The sequence below is a fragment of the Acanthochromis polyacanthus genome, chromosome 10 (genome assembly GCF_021347895.1).
Source record: "Acanthochromis polyacanthus isolate Apoly-LR-REF ecotype Palm Island chromosome 10, KAUST_Apoly_ChrSc, whole genome shotgun sequence".
In the NCBI taxonomy this organism is placed as follows: Eukaryota; Metazoa; Chordata; class Actinopteri; family Pomacentridae; genus Acanthochromis; species Acanthochromis polyacanthus.
The window spans coordinates 4722130-4734817 of record NC_067122.1 but is presented as its reverse complement, the minus strand read 5'-3'; the positions used below and the strand labels follow the sequence as shown (position 1 = coordinate 4734817).

At 41.5% G+C, this 12688-nt stretch overlaps 1 protein-coding gene across 1 annotated transcript in view; it reads left to right on the top strand.

Moving 5' to 3' along the window:
* The first annotated feature begins 950 nt into the window (after nucleotides 1-950).
* mtnr1al (melatonin receptor type 1A like) overlaps nucleotides 951-12688 on the top strand; it is a 33382-nt gene continuing 21644 nt past the window's right edge. Inside the window, exon 1 of the mRNA XM_051954490.1 lies at nucleotides 951-1766. Coding sequence (XP_051810450.1) covers nucleotides 1472-1766 — 295 coding nt within the window. The 5' untranslated portion in view covers nucleotides 951-1471. The remainder of the gene's footprint in view (nucleotides 1767-12688) is intronic.

Genomic DNA, 12688 nt, shown 5'->3' with positions numbered 1-12688 from the left:
AGGGAAAAAAGTCCATGAACAGCTGGCTGTTGAAAATACTAACGGTGTGAATGAACAAAACTTTTCACACTGTTCTGTTTTGTTGTAGCGGGTCTGACCTGCTTAATAATGAGGTCTATTGGCGAAATTTTAAGGTCAAACATTTTGACATTAACCGTTTTGACCTATTTTTTTTTTTTTACATTAATATGTAAATTAATATTTTTCTGATTTCATTTTAATTCAACAAACTGATCAATTCTACAAATTACGATTAAATGTTAACAAAATTACAAACTTTTTAAACTGTAACATAAAAAGTTGTTTTTTGTTTTTCTGTGAGCATACATACTGTATTTAGATGGTGCTGCCACTGCAATCATCCTTAACTTCAACTGTAGTTACCTGCAAACTAAAACATCTTCATAATGTACAGCCACTGATTTGACCTGCAGACATACGCCATGACTAATAATTTTTTTAATTCTTTGTGATCGAGACCTGAGTTCTACCAACTCGGTTTAATATTTATAAATTTGCTCATAAGACACCTGAAACAATGAAGCGTAACAATGGGACGAGTTACAGTTTCATGAATGAGGAACATTTATCCAAAAGCAGCAAAGACAAAGAGCATTTTACTTAATGTGTTTACAAAACCAAGGAAAAATAATCAAACTTCATGCAGAAGAAAAATAAAATAAATGTGAGCATCTCTCAGGGCATCAGCGGAAAGTTATTATTAATATTTTTTGTAGTAGAATGAGAAAGAGAACATCAGGATGGATCAAAACCCTGGAAAGAGAAGGAGGAGGAATAAAAACCGAGAAACAGAACAGAGCGAATCTGTGGTGAATGAGGAGCGATTGTGTGTCAGAAATAGGCGGAAACTGTGTCAGAGAGAAAGGGGGGAGACAGGGAGAGAGAGAGGGTGAGGCAGGGAGAGAGAGAGAGAGGGTGAGGCAGGGAGAGAGAGGGTGAGGCAGGGAGAGAGAGCGCGCGCACTGCCGCTGGATGCTATAAGGCGCGCAAAGCGGCTCTGCAGAGACTCAGAGCTGAAGTTGCTCTCAGCACGTGAGTGTGAATGACCGTGAAACCGGCAGGCTGACAGACACGGCGGCGGCATCTGCAGCTCAATGAAGCGCCATGAATCACAGAGCGGATTTGTGAATGAAGACTGGGAGCGGAAACGTCGTTCCAGCTGCGCAGCATGACGCGATCATCGCGAAGCGGCTGATCTGAGAAGCGGTTTTCATTCATTTTTCCACTTTTAATTGGAACTAGGAGGGAGGCTGGGAAGATTTCTGGTGAATGCTAAATGGCCATATTGTGACTGGTTACTGATCAAAGACAAAACTGAAGTAGTTTCGCTGAAATGTCCCGCTATGCCTCATTTGGAGACGTGGGTGCGTAAAGGACGTTTTGCTCCGGTGCCATTGCGCGCAGCCATGCACACAGCTCCAGGCTGCGCTTAGTCTGACCTCCGTGCGTTATGCTGAATGGACCGACCTTCCGTGGCCACGACCCGATGCGACTCGTCGACCCGTGGCACCTTCCGCAACTGATGTCCCTGGAGGACCATGAGCCTACCATGGTGGAGGGGACCCTGGGGCCCCGCAACACCACGCCCGCAGGGGAGGAAGGGGCCCCGGGTCAGCAGCACCAGTCTTTCCCCTGGGTGGTGACCTTGCTGGCGGGCGTCCTCATCACGACCATCGTGGTGGATGTTATCGGGAACCTGCTGGTCATCGTGTCCGTGTTCAGGAACAGGAAACTCAGGAAGGCAGGTGCGTGCTTTGAGCGTTTGTTGGAGACAGATGTTTGACGAAACTCCACAGAGAGAGTTCAAATGAGCTCACTCTGTGGTCACTGTAAAGACAACGTGGAATCCACACAGTAGCTACAATTTATTATTATCGAGGAGTTTATTGCTAAACTTTATTCCATTTTCGGAGGAAGTGCCACTGATGCGCTTGTAGTGAAGTTAAACCAACAGTTTTGCATATTCCTATATTTTTCCAATAGCTACCTTTAAATCTTTAAAAACTTGAAAATCCTTTTTAAAAAAAAAAGAAAAAAAAAAGAGCCTGATATCTTGAGTTATCACATGGAATAACATCTATTTTCCTGCAGGGACATTATAAGAAATTGAAAAAAAAACAAATATTACCATGTCCTTTTACATTCAGTATTGTGAAACAAAAAATATTAGTAGGATTTACCATCTGAATATAATATACAATGTATTACAACCAGTTAAAGTAGTATTTTGTATAGTTTTTTTAGGACTTAAATCCTAAATATGTACATTACTCAAGCAAATTCATATCAAAAATAACTCTACATGGTTATAACCCCAGTATTTAAACTTGTAAGATAATTTGCAACACCAATAATACTTTCTCTATCTTTACCCAAAAGGCACTTGGTTGCAACAGCAGCTATTTTAAATGTACTGTATAAATAACTGTCTAGCAGAAGCAACTACAATGTCAAGTGAACCTGCCCAGTGATATGAAATCATTCTGCAGCTGTCCTCGCTCCTTTGTGACATTATTAACAGGGCAGATCAGGTTTCAGATGTGTTCCTCCGCTCTGTAACTTTCTCCATCCTTCCTGCCTGCTGTCACTCTGGGAGACCTTGACATTTCACTCAAAGACACTCCGACAAGCTGCTCGGCTGTCGCAGATGTTCGCTCTCCCGACGCTGACATGTTATCGTGGTTTTAGAAAAATGCAACGCCGACAGAAAATTTGTCACCATCAGTGTGTGACACCGGCTCTGATACGAGTTTCTGGCTCTCGGTCCAGCCGTGCTTGGCAAGTCACTGATCGATGTGTAAATCTGATGATAGTAGCCCCCAGACCGACTACAAACCTTCAAGAGCTACTGCTGTGCATAAATAACCCGGGCACTGAAGATGACTCAAACATACACACAATGAAAATCAATCTGGGCTCTAATTGTGATTCCTAGCTTTGCAGCATGTTCACACAGGACCGTCCCAAGTAGAAAATATCAAGTGCATGGTGAAGATTTTGCTCTCATAAAACAATAATATGATGACTTGTTGTGCCGTTTATGCTCATCCTGCAGCGTTGAAGGTCCTGTGAGCTCCAGCAGCAACAGGAAAGTCAATTCACAGGATGTAGGAATTGGAAAACAAGTGAACGTAAAAGCCTCGAATGACACTTAGTGAAGCACAGATTGTGTGCTAATGGACTCAGATCAACAGGAGGTTGCACTGAGAAGATCGCATGTGGGAAAATAAAAGCAGGAGAGGTCCTGGAAAGCAAAGCGTTTCCCCTTCAGCAGCTCATCTTTACACCTCTGTAAAAACAGATCAGTCCTTAAAGTCTGACTAAAACAGGACTTTTGGGTATGAATCCCAGAGGTGCAGTCGCATTGGTACAGCAGCCAGCGTAGAAGTAGAAAAAGCAATGGACAAGGCGATAAACACGTGTCAGATCCCTAACCCTGCAGCTACAACACAGAAGAATGTGAAGCCATGACAGTAATCAATGCCAGATTTTACGTTTTCCTTCATATACGTTTTCTTAATTTAAAAGTGCAATCGCCTTGAAAGTTGAGCAGCTTTCAAGAACAAAAAGTTGGCAGCTGCTTGGTTTAAAGGTAATTTCTTCACCTGGTTCCTGCTTTTCCTGCATTTCTAATTAAAGAACAAACAGTATCTTTCTAGAGCTTTGTACCAAAAGCCCATCTTGAAGCTCACTAATTCTTCTTTTCTTCAGATGCTTATTTAAAAGAATGCAAAATTAAAGATCGCAAGGTATTTTTAAGCTATTTTTGCACATATTTCTTGACGTGCTTCTTCCTGATTTAACGGGCCAAATGTCCCAAAAGTGAATGTTTTCAGGTGTTGAGTGCCAGTCAGTATCTCTGACCCACTTCACCCTGAAAAACATCTTTCAAAAAGATGTTTTGTGCGCCCTCCGTAGCCAAATCTCGCCTCGTTCTGACCCACAGAAGATGTCAAGAATTCTAAACTTGCACGAATTTTCATTTAAATGCACCCTGTTTGAGCTACTGCCACAATGCAACACAAACCTCTCACCTGTAGAAACACCATATCAGAAAAAAATCTGTCTGAACAGATCAAAAGAAATGAAACTGAAGGGGATTTGAGAGTTGGCGGAGTTTGGAAGTTAATCATCTTCACCTCTATCCAAGATAATTTTCTGTCACCTGAAATGTGCGGCTTCCAGTCATTCACACTCCACAGCTCCACCTTTGTCATGGTGATAAATTAGCATAAATCAGCGCACATTCTGTCATTCCCTTTAGCTCATCAAAGCTGTCCTGTAGCATCAGTCAAAATAAGATGAATCGCCTGTTTGCTGCCGTTCCATCAATGCGCCGCTGGATCCCTGGGATCCCCGAGCGGGAGCGTAACGATTGGGGTTGGAAAACTGGATGAATAGTTCACCCCTCTCATTTATTCTCTACCTCCTCAGACATCTGATCTCCCTTCCTGCTCCCTTATCTCTCCCCTGCTCCCCTTTTATCCCATCTCCTCCACCCTCGTCTCAATTTATCTTCTGCCTTTCCAATTCTTCTCCCATCTCCGATCCTGCCTTTCTTGTCCTTTCCACTTGATTCATTCCTTTAGACTCGTCTTCTCACCTTTCCTCCACTCTCCTCTGTGTCCTCTCTTTTTTCTCCGCTCTCCTCACTTTTAAATGACTCTCCTCTCCCCTCTATCACTCTTTTCTGTCCTCCTCTCCTGTCCCGTCAGGCCTCTCATCTTCTTGTTTTTTCAATTCCCGCTCCTTCCCCTCTCCTACTGGTGAATTATTCTCTTTCTTTTCCATTTTCCTGGCCTCCCACTACACCCATCTCCCATCTCCATCTGCCCCATCAGAGACACATTAACCCATCATCAGTTTAGTCCTGTTACACTTCATCATGTCAGCGTTTCCACATCTGCGCAAACCTGACAGATTGCCTATATTCATAATCTTCAAATGCTTATTTCACCTGCCCGGGCTACAAAAAAACACCTAAAAATCAACCAGTTTTCAAGCTCTGTGTGGCTGGAAAGCAACTGGAATGAGTCAAACTGTTTCGACCGGCCTCGAGGCCAGCGGATCAGCGGCGCTCAACCTTTTCTGAAGCAGAGGACATTCTCACCTGGACACAGTAATCCACAGAAGACTGGGCTCAGGATGATCTCAAAATGTCACCCAGATCCATTCATGAACATGCATTTTTAAACACATCTTTCCTTCATTAGCACTGCAGACACCGCAAATAGCACCAAGCAGGGCTCCAGCTGCTACACAGTGTCTTTAGATTGTAGGTCCAGAAAAGCACCTCTGCAGCTCAGATGCATTAGAGCTTCCTGAAACATCTTTAACATCATCTCGTATTACAGAAAACTCAGAGGAAAAACTATTATGTGGAGATGTTAGTTGGATTTTCCTTCCTTTTAAGAAAACTCAGGGTTTGCGTTTGCTTGTATTCCATCTTTTACAAAGTGTTTACTGGAGCACAAAGTAGAAGATGAAGCTTAAGAAACATCTGCGAACAGGTGCATTCCCCGCCTCGCAGTTTGTTTGTTTGGTGTGGCGTGAGCATATGTGCAGCAAAGCTCATTTCAGAACTTAGCGGGGAAAAGTTGGTATGTTTATTCTTTAAACACTGAAGGAGAGACGGCTTGGGAAAAACGCAAAAACAGTCATGCAAGTTGAAGCACACTGCTGCTTTTTGTGCCTCTTTATGCATCGTTGCCCTTTCAGAATCCAGAGGCTGCATGTGGAGTTTTCTTGCAAACAAAGAAGCTGATGTTTACATTCGCTGTTGCTCCTCGTGGCCCACTGTGTGGATCCTTGGGGCTGAGCAAATGTGAGTGCGTTTCCGCCGTCACAGACCATTTGCCAAGCAGTTTTCTGAAGACTTCAAAACTTGTTTCTTTTACTCTGTTGTTTCTAGGGTTGTGGTTTTCATGCTCCTTTCCTTTGTGTTTCTTAGCACATTAATGCTCCCAGCTGTTAATTATTGGATAAAAGGAATGTCTGTCATATCGCCATGGTCGGAAACATTACTGATTGGCAAGCTACCTGCAGAGCTTAGCTGCCACTGACGGAGGATTTACTGTCTGTTTGTGTAGATCCCCATGTACACAAAGTGAGGAATTATGGGAATTCAATTAATGCAGAGGCTACAAAGATGCACTTGCATGCAGTCTTACAGCAACCTAACGGTGCGTCGACCTTCAGCGATGACACTGCATAATGCAGAGGTCAAAAAATGGTTAGCTGAAAAGTTGGCTCAAACCATAGAATGTATTTAAAGACGGACAAATCTTCAGCGAAGCTCAGTGTGATGGCTTCAGACGAAAGCATGCTGGCAACCCGACTTCTCCAAACTCCCAGTCAAGTGTGAGTGGAGCTGCATATTTTCTTAGCCTTAATACAACTTAAATAGGTGAGTTATATAAAAATGTACATCTCAAACTGTTATCATGAAAGGAAAAATTTGCTATAGAGACCATAACTGTTTTTATATGAGGCTGTGTCCTGTTTATTTCTGTGGTAATGCTGGCTAGTTTAACATCGGGATTGAATTGGCTTTTGAGCCAGCCTCAAGTGACCATTGGAGGGACTGAAGGTTTTGGGCAGTGGCTTCATTTTTCACCCCTGAATGTTGCCGCCTGCCGCCTCAAACCAGAAATGATAAAGGGTCTCTCAGTGTGATGAACAATGTATATGTTTATACGACATTTGTGACGTCTGATACAACAGGTTTCACTCCATTGTGAGAAAAAAAACAAACAGACCAACAACAGCATGAACACAAACAAGAGTTGTCCACATTTCCAGTTGTTCAACACATCTTTGGTGCTGCCCCCAACTGGCAGCAGACAGCGACAACAGGTAGACGAGCACCTGACAAGCTTGAGTAGCATGTTTCAGTCGCTACGCTACAGTAAACAAAGCCTCACTTCACTGATGATGCATCCAGAGAAATGCTGCAAACCATGGCAAAAGTAGTTTAAAGGATCAGAAGATACATTATTTACATATAATTTTATCTATTTTATCCATGTATGGTGAAAAACATGTAGCTACCTTGTAGTTAGCTGTTAGTGTTCGAAGACTACGCATTTGTCACAATCACATGGACTTCGATTTTGCTCAAATACTGAAGGGGTCACATTAAACAGGTGTCTGGGCATACTTACTTAGAAAGTTTTGTGCATCAAATGTTTCATTTTTTGCATCCTTGTGCCTTTTTGTGTGCCAGTTTGCACTAACTAAACTCAGGCACATTGAGTAAACCTTCATGTAAATGAGAGCATGTTGAAAGCTCCGCTGTGCTCGAAACTTCAGAAAATGTAGCTTGTGTCAACAGAACTGACCACACTACCCAACCAATTAAGAGCTTCTCGACTGAAAAACTATTTTAATTTCCAGAAACGGCACCATTTCCACATGAAATGGCAACACCTCAACTTTTAAGACTCATCAGAGCATTTGTCAATGATGTAACTAGTGGCTGAAAACTTCTTGATGGAGACTTTGGATTAAAAGCAGTCTGAAATCCTCTAACTGACGACAGAACAACTTCCTAAAACTACTTACTTTATCTGTTCTAAAGCAGCGCGATAATTCTTCATCTGTGATACTCAAATATTTACGTCATGTGATGAATGTCAGCAGTCCCTCGCAGATGGAGTTTGGTCAGTTTTAAGCGTCGGGATGGTGGGTGGTGTCACTCTCTGCGTCGTAAGAAGGGAAGCTCAGCAGATGGCTGCTCTCTGAGCGTTATGCTGAATCTAGAACCAACCAGTTTGACAGCTGGAAACCAGCAGGAAGGGGGTCTGTGCTGAAATACCACCAATTGAGGGGATTTGCTTGGAAAATAAGCTCATGATTCTTCTCTGACCTTCAGTTTCGTGGTGGCATGGCATAGCAGATCACTTTGAGGGATTTCAAGGAGCCCTGAAGCTTTCACCTAATGAAGCTTATTATGTAAATCAGGGAGTTCGCTGCAGAAGGTGGCAGCGAGCTGTTTGGGGGGTCTGATGACCACATTTAAACGTACAGATAGAAGCTATATTTAGGTCTGGGGGTGCTGAAGAGCTTCAAGAACTTCATAGATCTACACATCGTAGAACGCAATAACGTAGTTACATATAAGATATTTTAAAGCAATTATATTTGTTGAAACACAGTCTATATGTAACTTTGATGCACAGAGATGAACTTTCAGGGGTTCGATCAATGACCAGAGAGGGGCTTTAAGAACAAACACACAGATTTATTGTCAGCGGCTTGATAAATGTTCACAGCTGGCAGATAAAACCAGAAAACGAGCTCTGAGGTGTAAAATATGACATGTATCTGCTACAGTACAGCTTGCTTATGTTTAGACACATTATTTTTTGACATATGGTGGTCAGCTGGTTGGTGAGTTTATTTCAAACTGCATTAAATGCTTTGCTGTGCTTGTAACTTCAGAAATGCTTAGGAAAATGCAACTGCACTACTTGATATAAAACAGCACAGTTACCACCACACGAGTGATACATTTAGTTTATCTAGTAATGTTTCTACACTCCATAAAGTAACTCAGGGAACGTAATCCCACCACTGATCCATGTGGGTGCTTGCAAGATAAAAATTCCCCACTTGTTTTAAACATCATTTTGATGTGCTAGTTTGATATAATAATATATTAATTGTGATTTAGTCCTGCTGTAGCCAGTCTATTCTGTAGCACAAGATGATCTAACTGCACCTCAACATCATTCTGCTATGTGGGGTTTTGTTTGCATTTCTTCAGACCAGTCACAGTTGATTTGGGCAGAGTTAAGTAAAGGAAGCAGCTTCAGTGATCACTCAAAATAGTGAGAAGTGAAAGTCTTTTTGTTGCACATTTGCACACAAGGAGATGAGCAGTCATTAAAATGGATAATCCACACAAAAAAGGACAAACAAAAACCTTTGCAAAATCTGAATTTTTTAGTGTAGCAGTTTCCTGGGTTGATGTTTCGCTTAATAAAGGTAATTTTGAACATGGTGACATGCAGATAGCAGACAGAGTCATCTAAAATGAGCAGCCCATGGCAGGTAAGTCATGCTAACTAACGAATTTAAGTTCCCTGTGTAATCTAATTGAACACATTGCACTCCCTTTAATGCATTGGCCTTAAATGCCTTTTAAACCAAGCATGGTTGTACAAAGTGCTTTACAATGTGCTTCTTATTTACCCATTCGCAATCTGGAGCAACTTAGAATTCAGTGCGCTGCCCGACAATGATCCAAAGACTTTATAAAGTGGAAGGGCCAGAGACTGAATCGGCAAGCCGGCAATTAGCAGACAAACTGATCTATTACCTGAGTTCACAGCTGCCCTGACAACCGGTCCTTTCTACAGCAGTACCTGCCCTGCTCTTGTTAAAGCTTGCATGCCAACATTTTACAGCGTTGAGTCACTACGTAATCTGAACAAAGCGTGTCATTCTAAAAGTCTGCAGCAAAACAAAAATCCCCAGAAGCTCTTGTGGCACAATCTACCAATGTGGTCAGTATATCCCAAGAAACCTGACACTTAAACAGTAAAATGGTAAATGTTCTCTGTTCAGTTGTTTGACAACTATAGTTTTCCCAAATAAGACATTAAAATGAACCATGAGAGCAAGGGTGTTCAACTCGTTTTAGTTCAGGGGCCACATTCAGCCCAATTTGAGCTCAAGTGGACCAGATCAGTAAAGTCACAGCATAATAACCCATAAATAATGACAACTCTAAATTTTCCCTTTGCTTTAGTGCAAAAAAAGGTACATTCTGAAAATGTTCACATTTAAAGGCATTATCTCTTTACAAAACATCATGAACAACCTGAAATTTCTTAACAAAATAAGTTCAATACTATGCCTCAGTTTATCATTTACACATTAAAACTTACAGATCACAGTTTATCTAAATAAGCACAAAGCACATTCACAGGTATCTAGAACTGAACGATACATTTTCCTTTATGAGCAAAACATAATTCAGACAAAAAAAAAGACAAAATATTACAAAAATCTGATGTAAAATGACAAAAACCAAACACAAGGCGGCAAACAAATGGACAAACTACACAAGCGAGACAAAAAAAAGACACAAAAAGCCAAAAATAAGACAAAAATCACAAGCAAGACAAAATGAGAAACAAAATGTCAAAAACATGAGACGAATGACAAAAGCCAGACAAAAAAACAAGACAAAACATTACAAAAACGAGACACAAAATGGCAAAAGAACAATGAGCTACATAGTATTTTACTTTATGAGCAAAACAATTTGTCATGCTCTAGAAATAATTTTAAATGTATAGCTTTACAAATTTACAATTTGCAGCTAATGTCTTCTGTCATTTTTACACAAGAACTACTATGTTAAATCTGGACTACCACCTTAGTCACACATTTGTCACACAATTTCTTTAACTGAGAGAAGACAGAGACGTGGTTTAAAATCAGAAGAAATTACATTTACTTGGTAATTGGTTGCATAACAAGTGGATGCTGGATTCCTGGTAAAATAATTTTAGGAAGAAGCGCTTCCAGAATAAAATGGGCAGATGGAAGCCAGCAGGGGGAAAGTGGCCAATTACTGAAGTGTTCGTGGAGTGTCAAACCACCAACCACTCGTGAGCTCACAGCATTTCACAACCACTCCAAACTGGTTAAAGGTAAGATGCCCCACGACAGCCTGTGAAAGAAAAAACACACTAGAAAGCCTTAACTCCACCATCAGCTGGCAACCAGATCCACTAAAAGGGGGTTAAGTTACCAAAAGAAACCAGTTGGCTCAATCCAAAATTCAGATCAAAGGCTAACAGAGCATACTAAGACACAGCTAGCACATGCAAAGGCAAAATTAAAACCCACAATACAACAAAAAACAAGAAAACACATCAACAAACATCAACACATCAACAGTTTAACTTTTATTCTTCCAGCTTTTAAATCTTTCAGGTTGCTGCTGAAGATGGCAAAAGTGTCGCTTATTTCTTTGTAAAAGTTTAACAGGAGCTGATGTGTAAAACTTTAAACTGCAGCTGGATGTTTGTGACCTGCCAGGTACTTGGTATAATGGTGTCTTGATTATGCAGGCTAGAATGGAATCAGCAGACAAACTTGGCGTCACAAATCCAAACAGCAGAATGTCAAATGCAACCTAATCATCACTCGCATCTGAATGACTAAACTCTTGAAAACAGACAAACCCTTCAAACAATCTCAACTTAAATCAACCTCAGAGTCATAAAGGAGCATGTGGGAACCAGCAAGCAGAGACTAAAGGCGGCCATGATGCCACAGGTACTTTATATACCATCAGTCATGGGAGCAGTCGACCTGGTTCTCTGGTGGTGTGTTCAAGAGCTATCAGGAAATGCTATATTTGCCTGAAGACAAATGATCCCACTACAAGTGTTGCTGCTGACTTTTAAAAACCCTCTTTTGTGGCTCATTTGCAGAGCACAGACACCAGCTTTCAGAGACCAGGAAGCTGCTAAAAGATCAACTGCATCGTCTCTGGCCAAACTATTTAAGAAACTAATGGTAATGTCTGTGTAAAAGTTGCTAACCCGTAGCAAAATGGTCGGCCGTGGGAGTTTCACTGATGGATCCACAAATTGATTTCATACTTAAAAGGCCTTGAGGGTAGATACCACAGTTAATTTCTCCTTTTCTTCTCTCTGAATGAGTCCTGCTGGTTAACTATAGAGTTCGGGAGAAGATGAGGTGTAAAGTTCAACACCACCCCGTCATTAAACCGTTACAGCTTCAGCGCTGGGTGAGTGCGCTCGCCCCAGCAAGGTCACAGCTGGCCAGCGGGCGAAAGTAATATTTATGGAAACTTCCCTCTGGGTTTTCAGATAACACACTTTTGGAAAAGGCTGTGTGGTACTCGCTGCAGTGAAAGCATCTTCTTCAGCTTTTAGAGCACTTGAAGGACAGGCAACCAGTAACTGCAGCACAACAGGACTTCGCTAATTAGCTCCCGTTCGATTTCCAAGAAGCAAATTACCTGTTTGGCCTCCTTTGTGAACACCATGTAACAACAGAATGGAACCTTTTTAACACTCAAAAGCACAAATTTAGTGCGTTTGTCTGTGGATTACTGTTTTAATGATTATATTTGAAGTACATTTGGACAGCCTGACTTTCTGGTTGGGTTTGGGCCAATTCTGAGGGCAGATAGTGACACAAAACCATGAGAGTCGAATGGATTGGTTCCACAAGTCATCACATCATTTTTGTAGGGTTTCAATCCCTAATATGTAAATTAGTCATGTGAAATCACACCATTAATAACATTTTAGGGTCTTAACCACAGTATTTACGCTTGTTTGGTTGTGGCGTAATGCCAATCCTAATATTTTTACTGGAAAACATCTGGGTGCAACATTCTTTGCAGCTGTTAGCTGATGTTATCCCAAAATATCTTCCAACAAGCAGACACTGTAGAGAGAAGATATGTCAGGACACTCTGCTCTGATCAAGATTAGATGGTTTCTATTTGGATGTGACGAACTAGATGAACTGTCTTCATATTGGTCTGTAATCTAAATCTGACCCCTCTCCCCACTACAATATATGCATGAAGATCAGAGAGAATCCTCAGAACTTGCATGTACTGCTGCTCTGTCGGTGACACTTCTCCTGATATCAGTAAACATTACTCGCA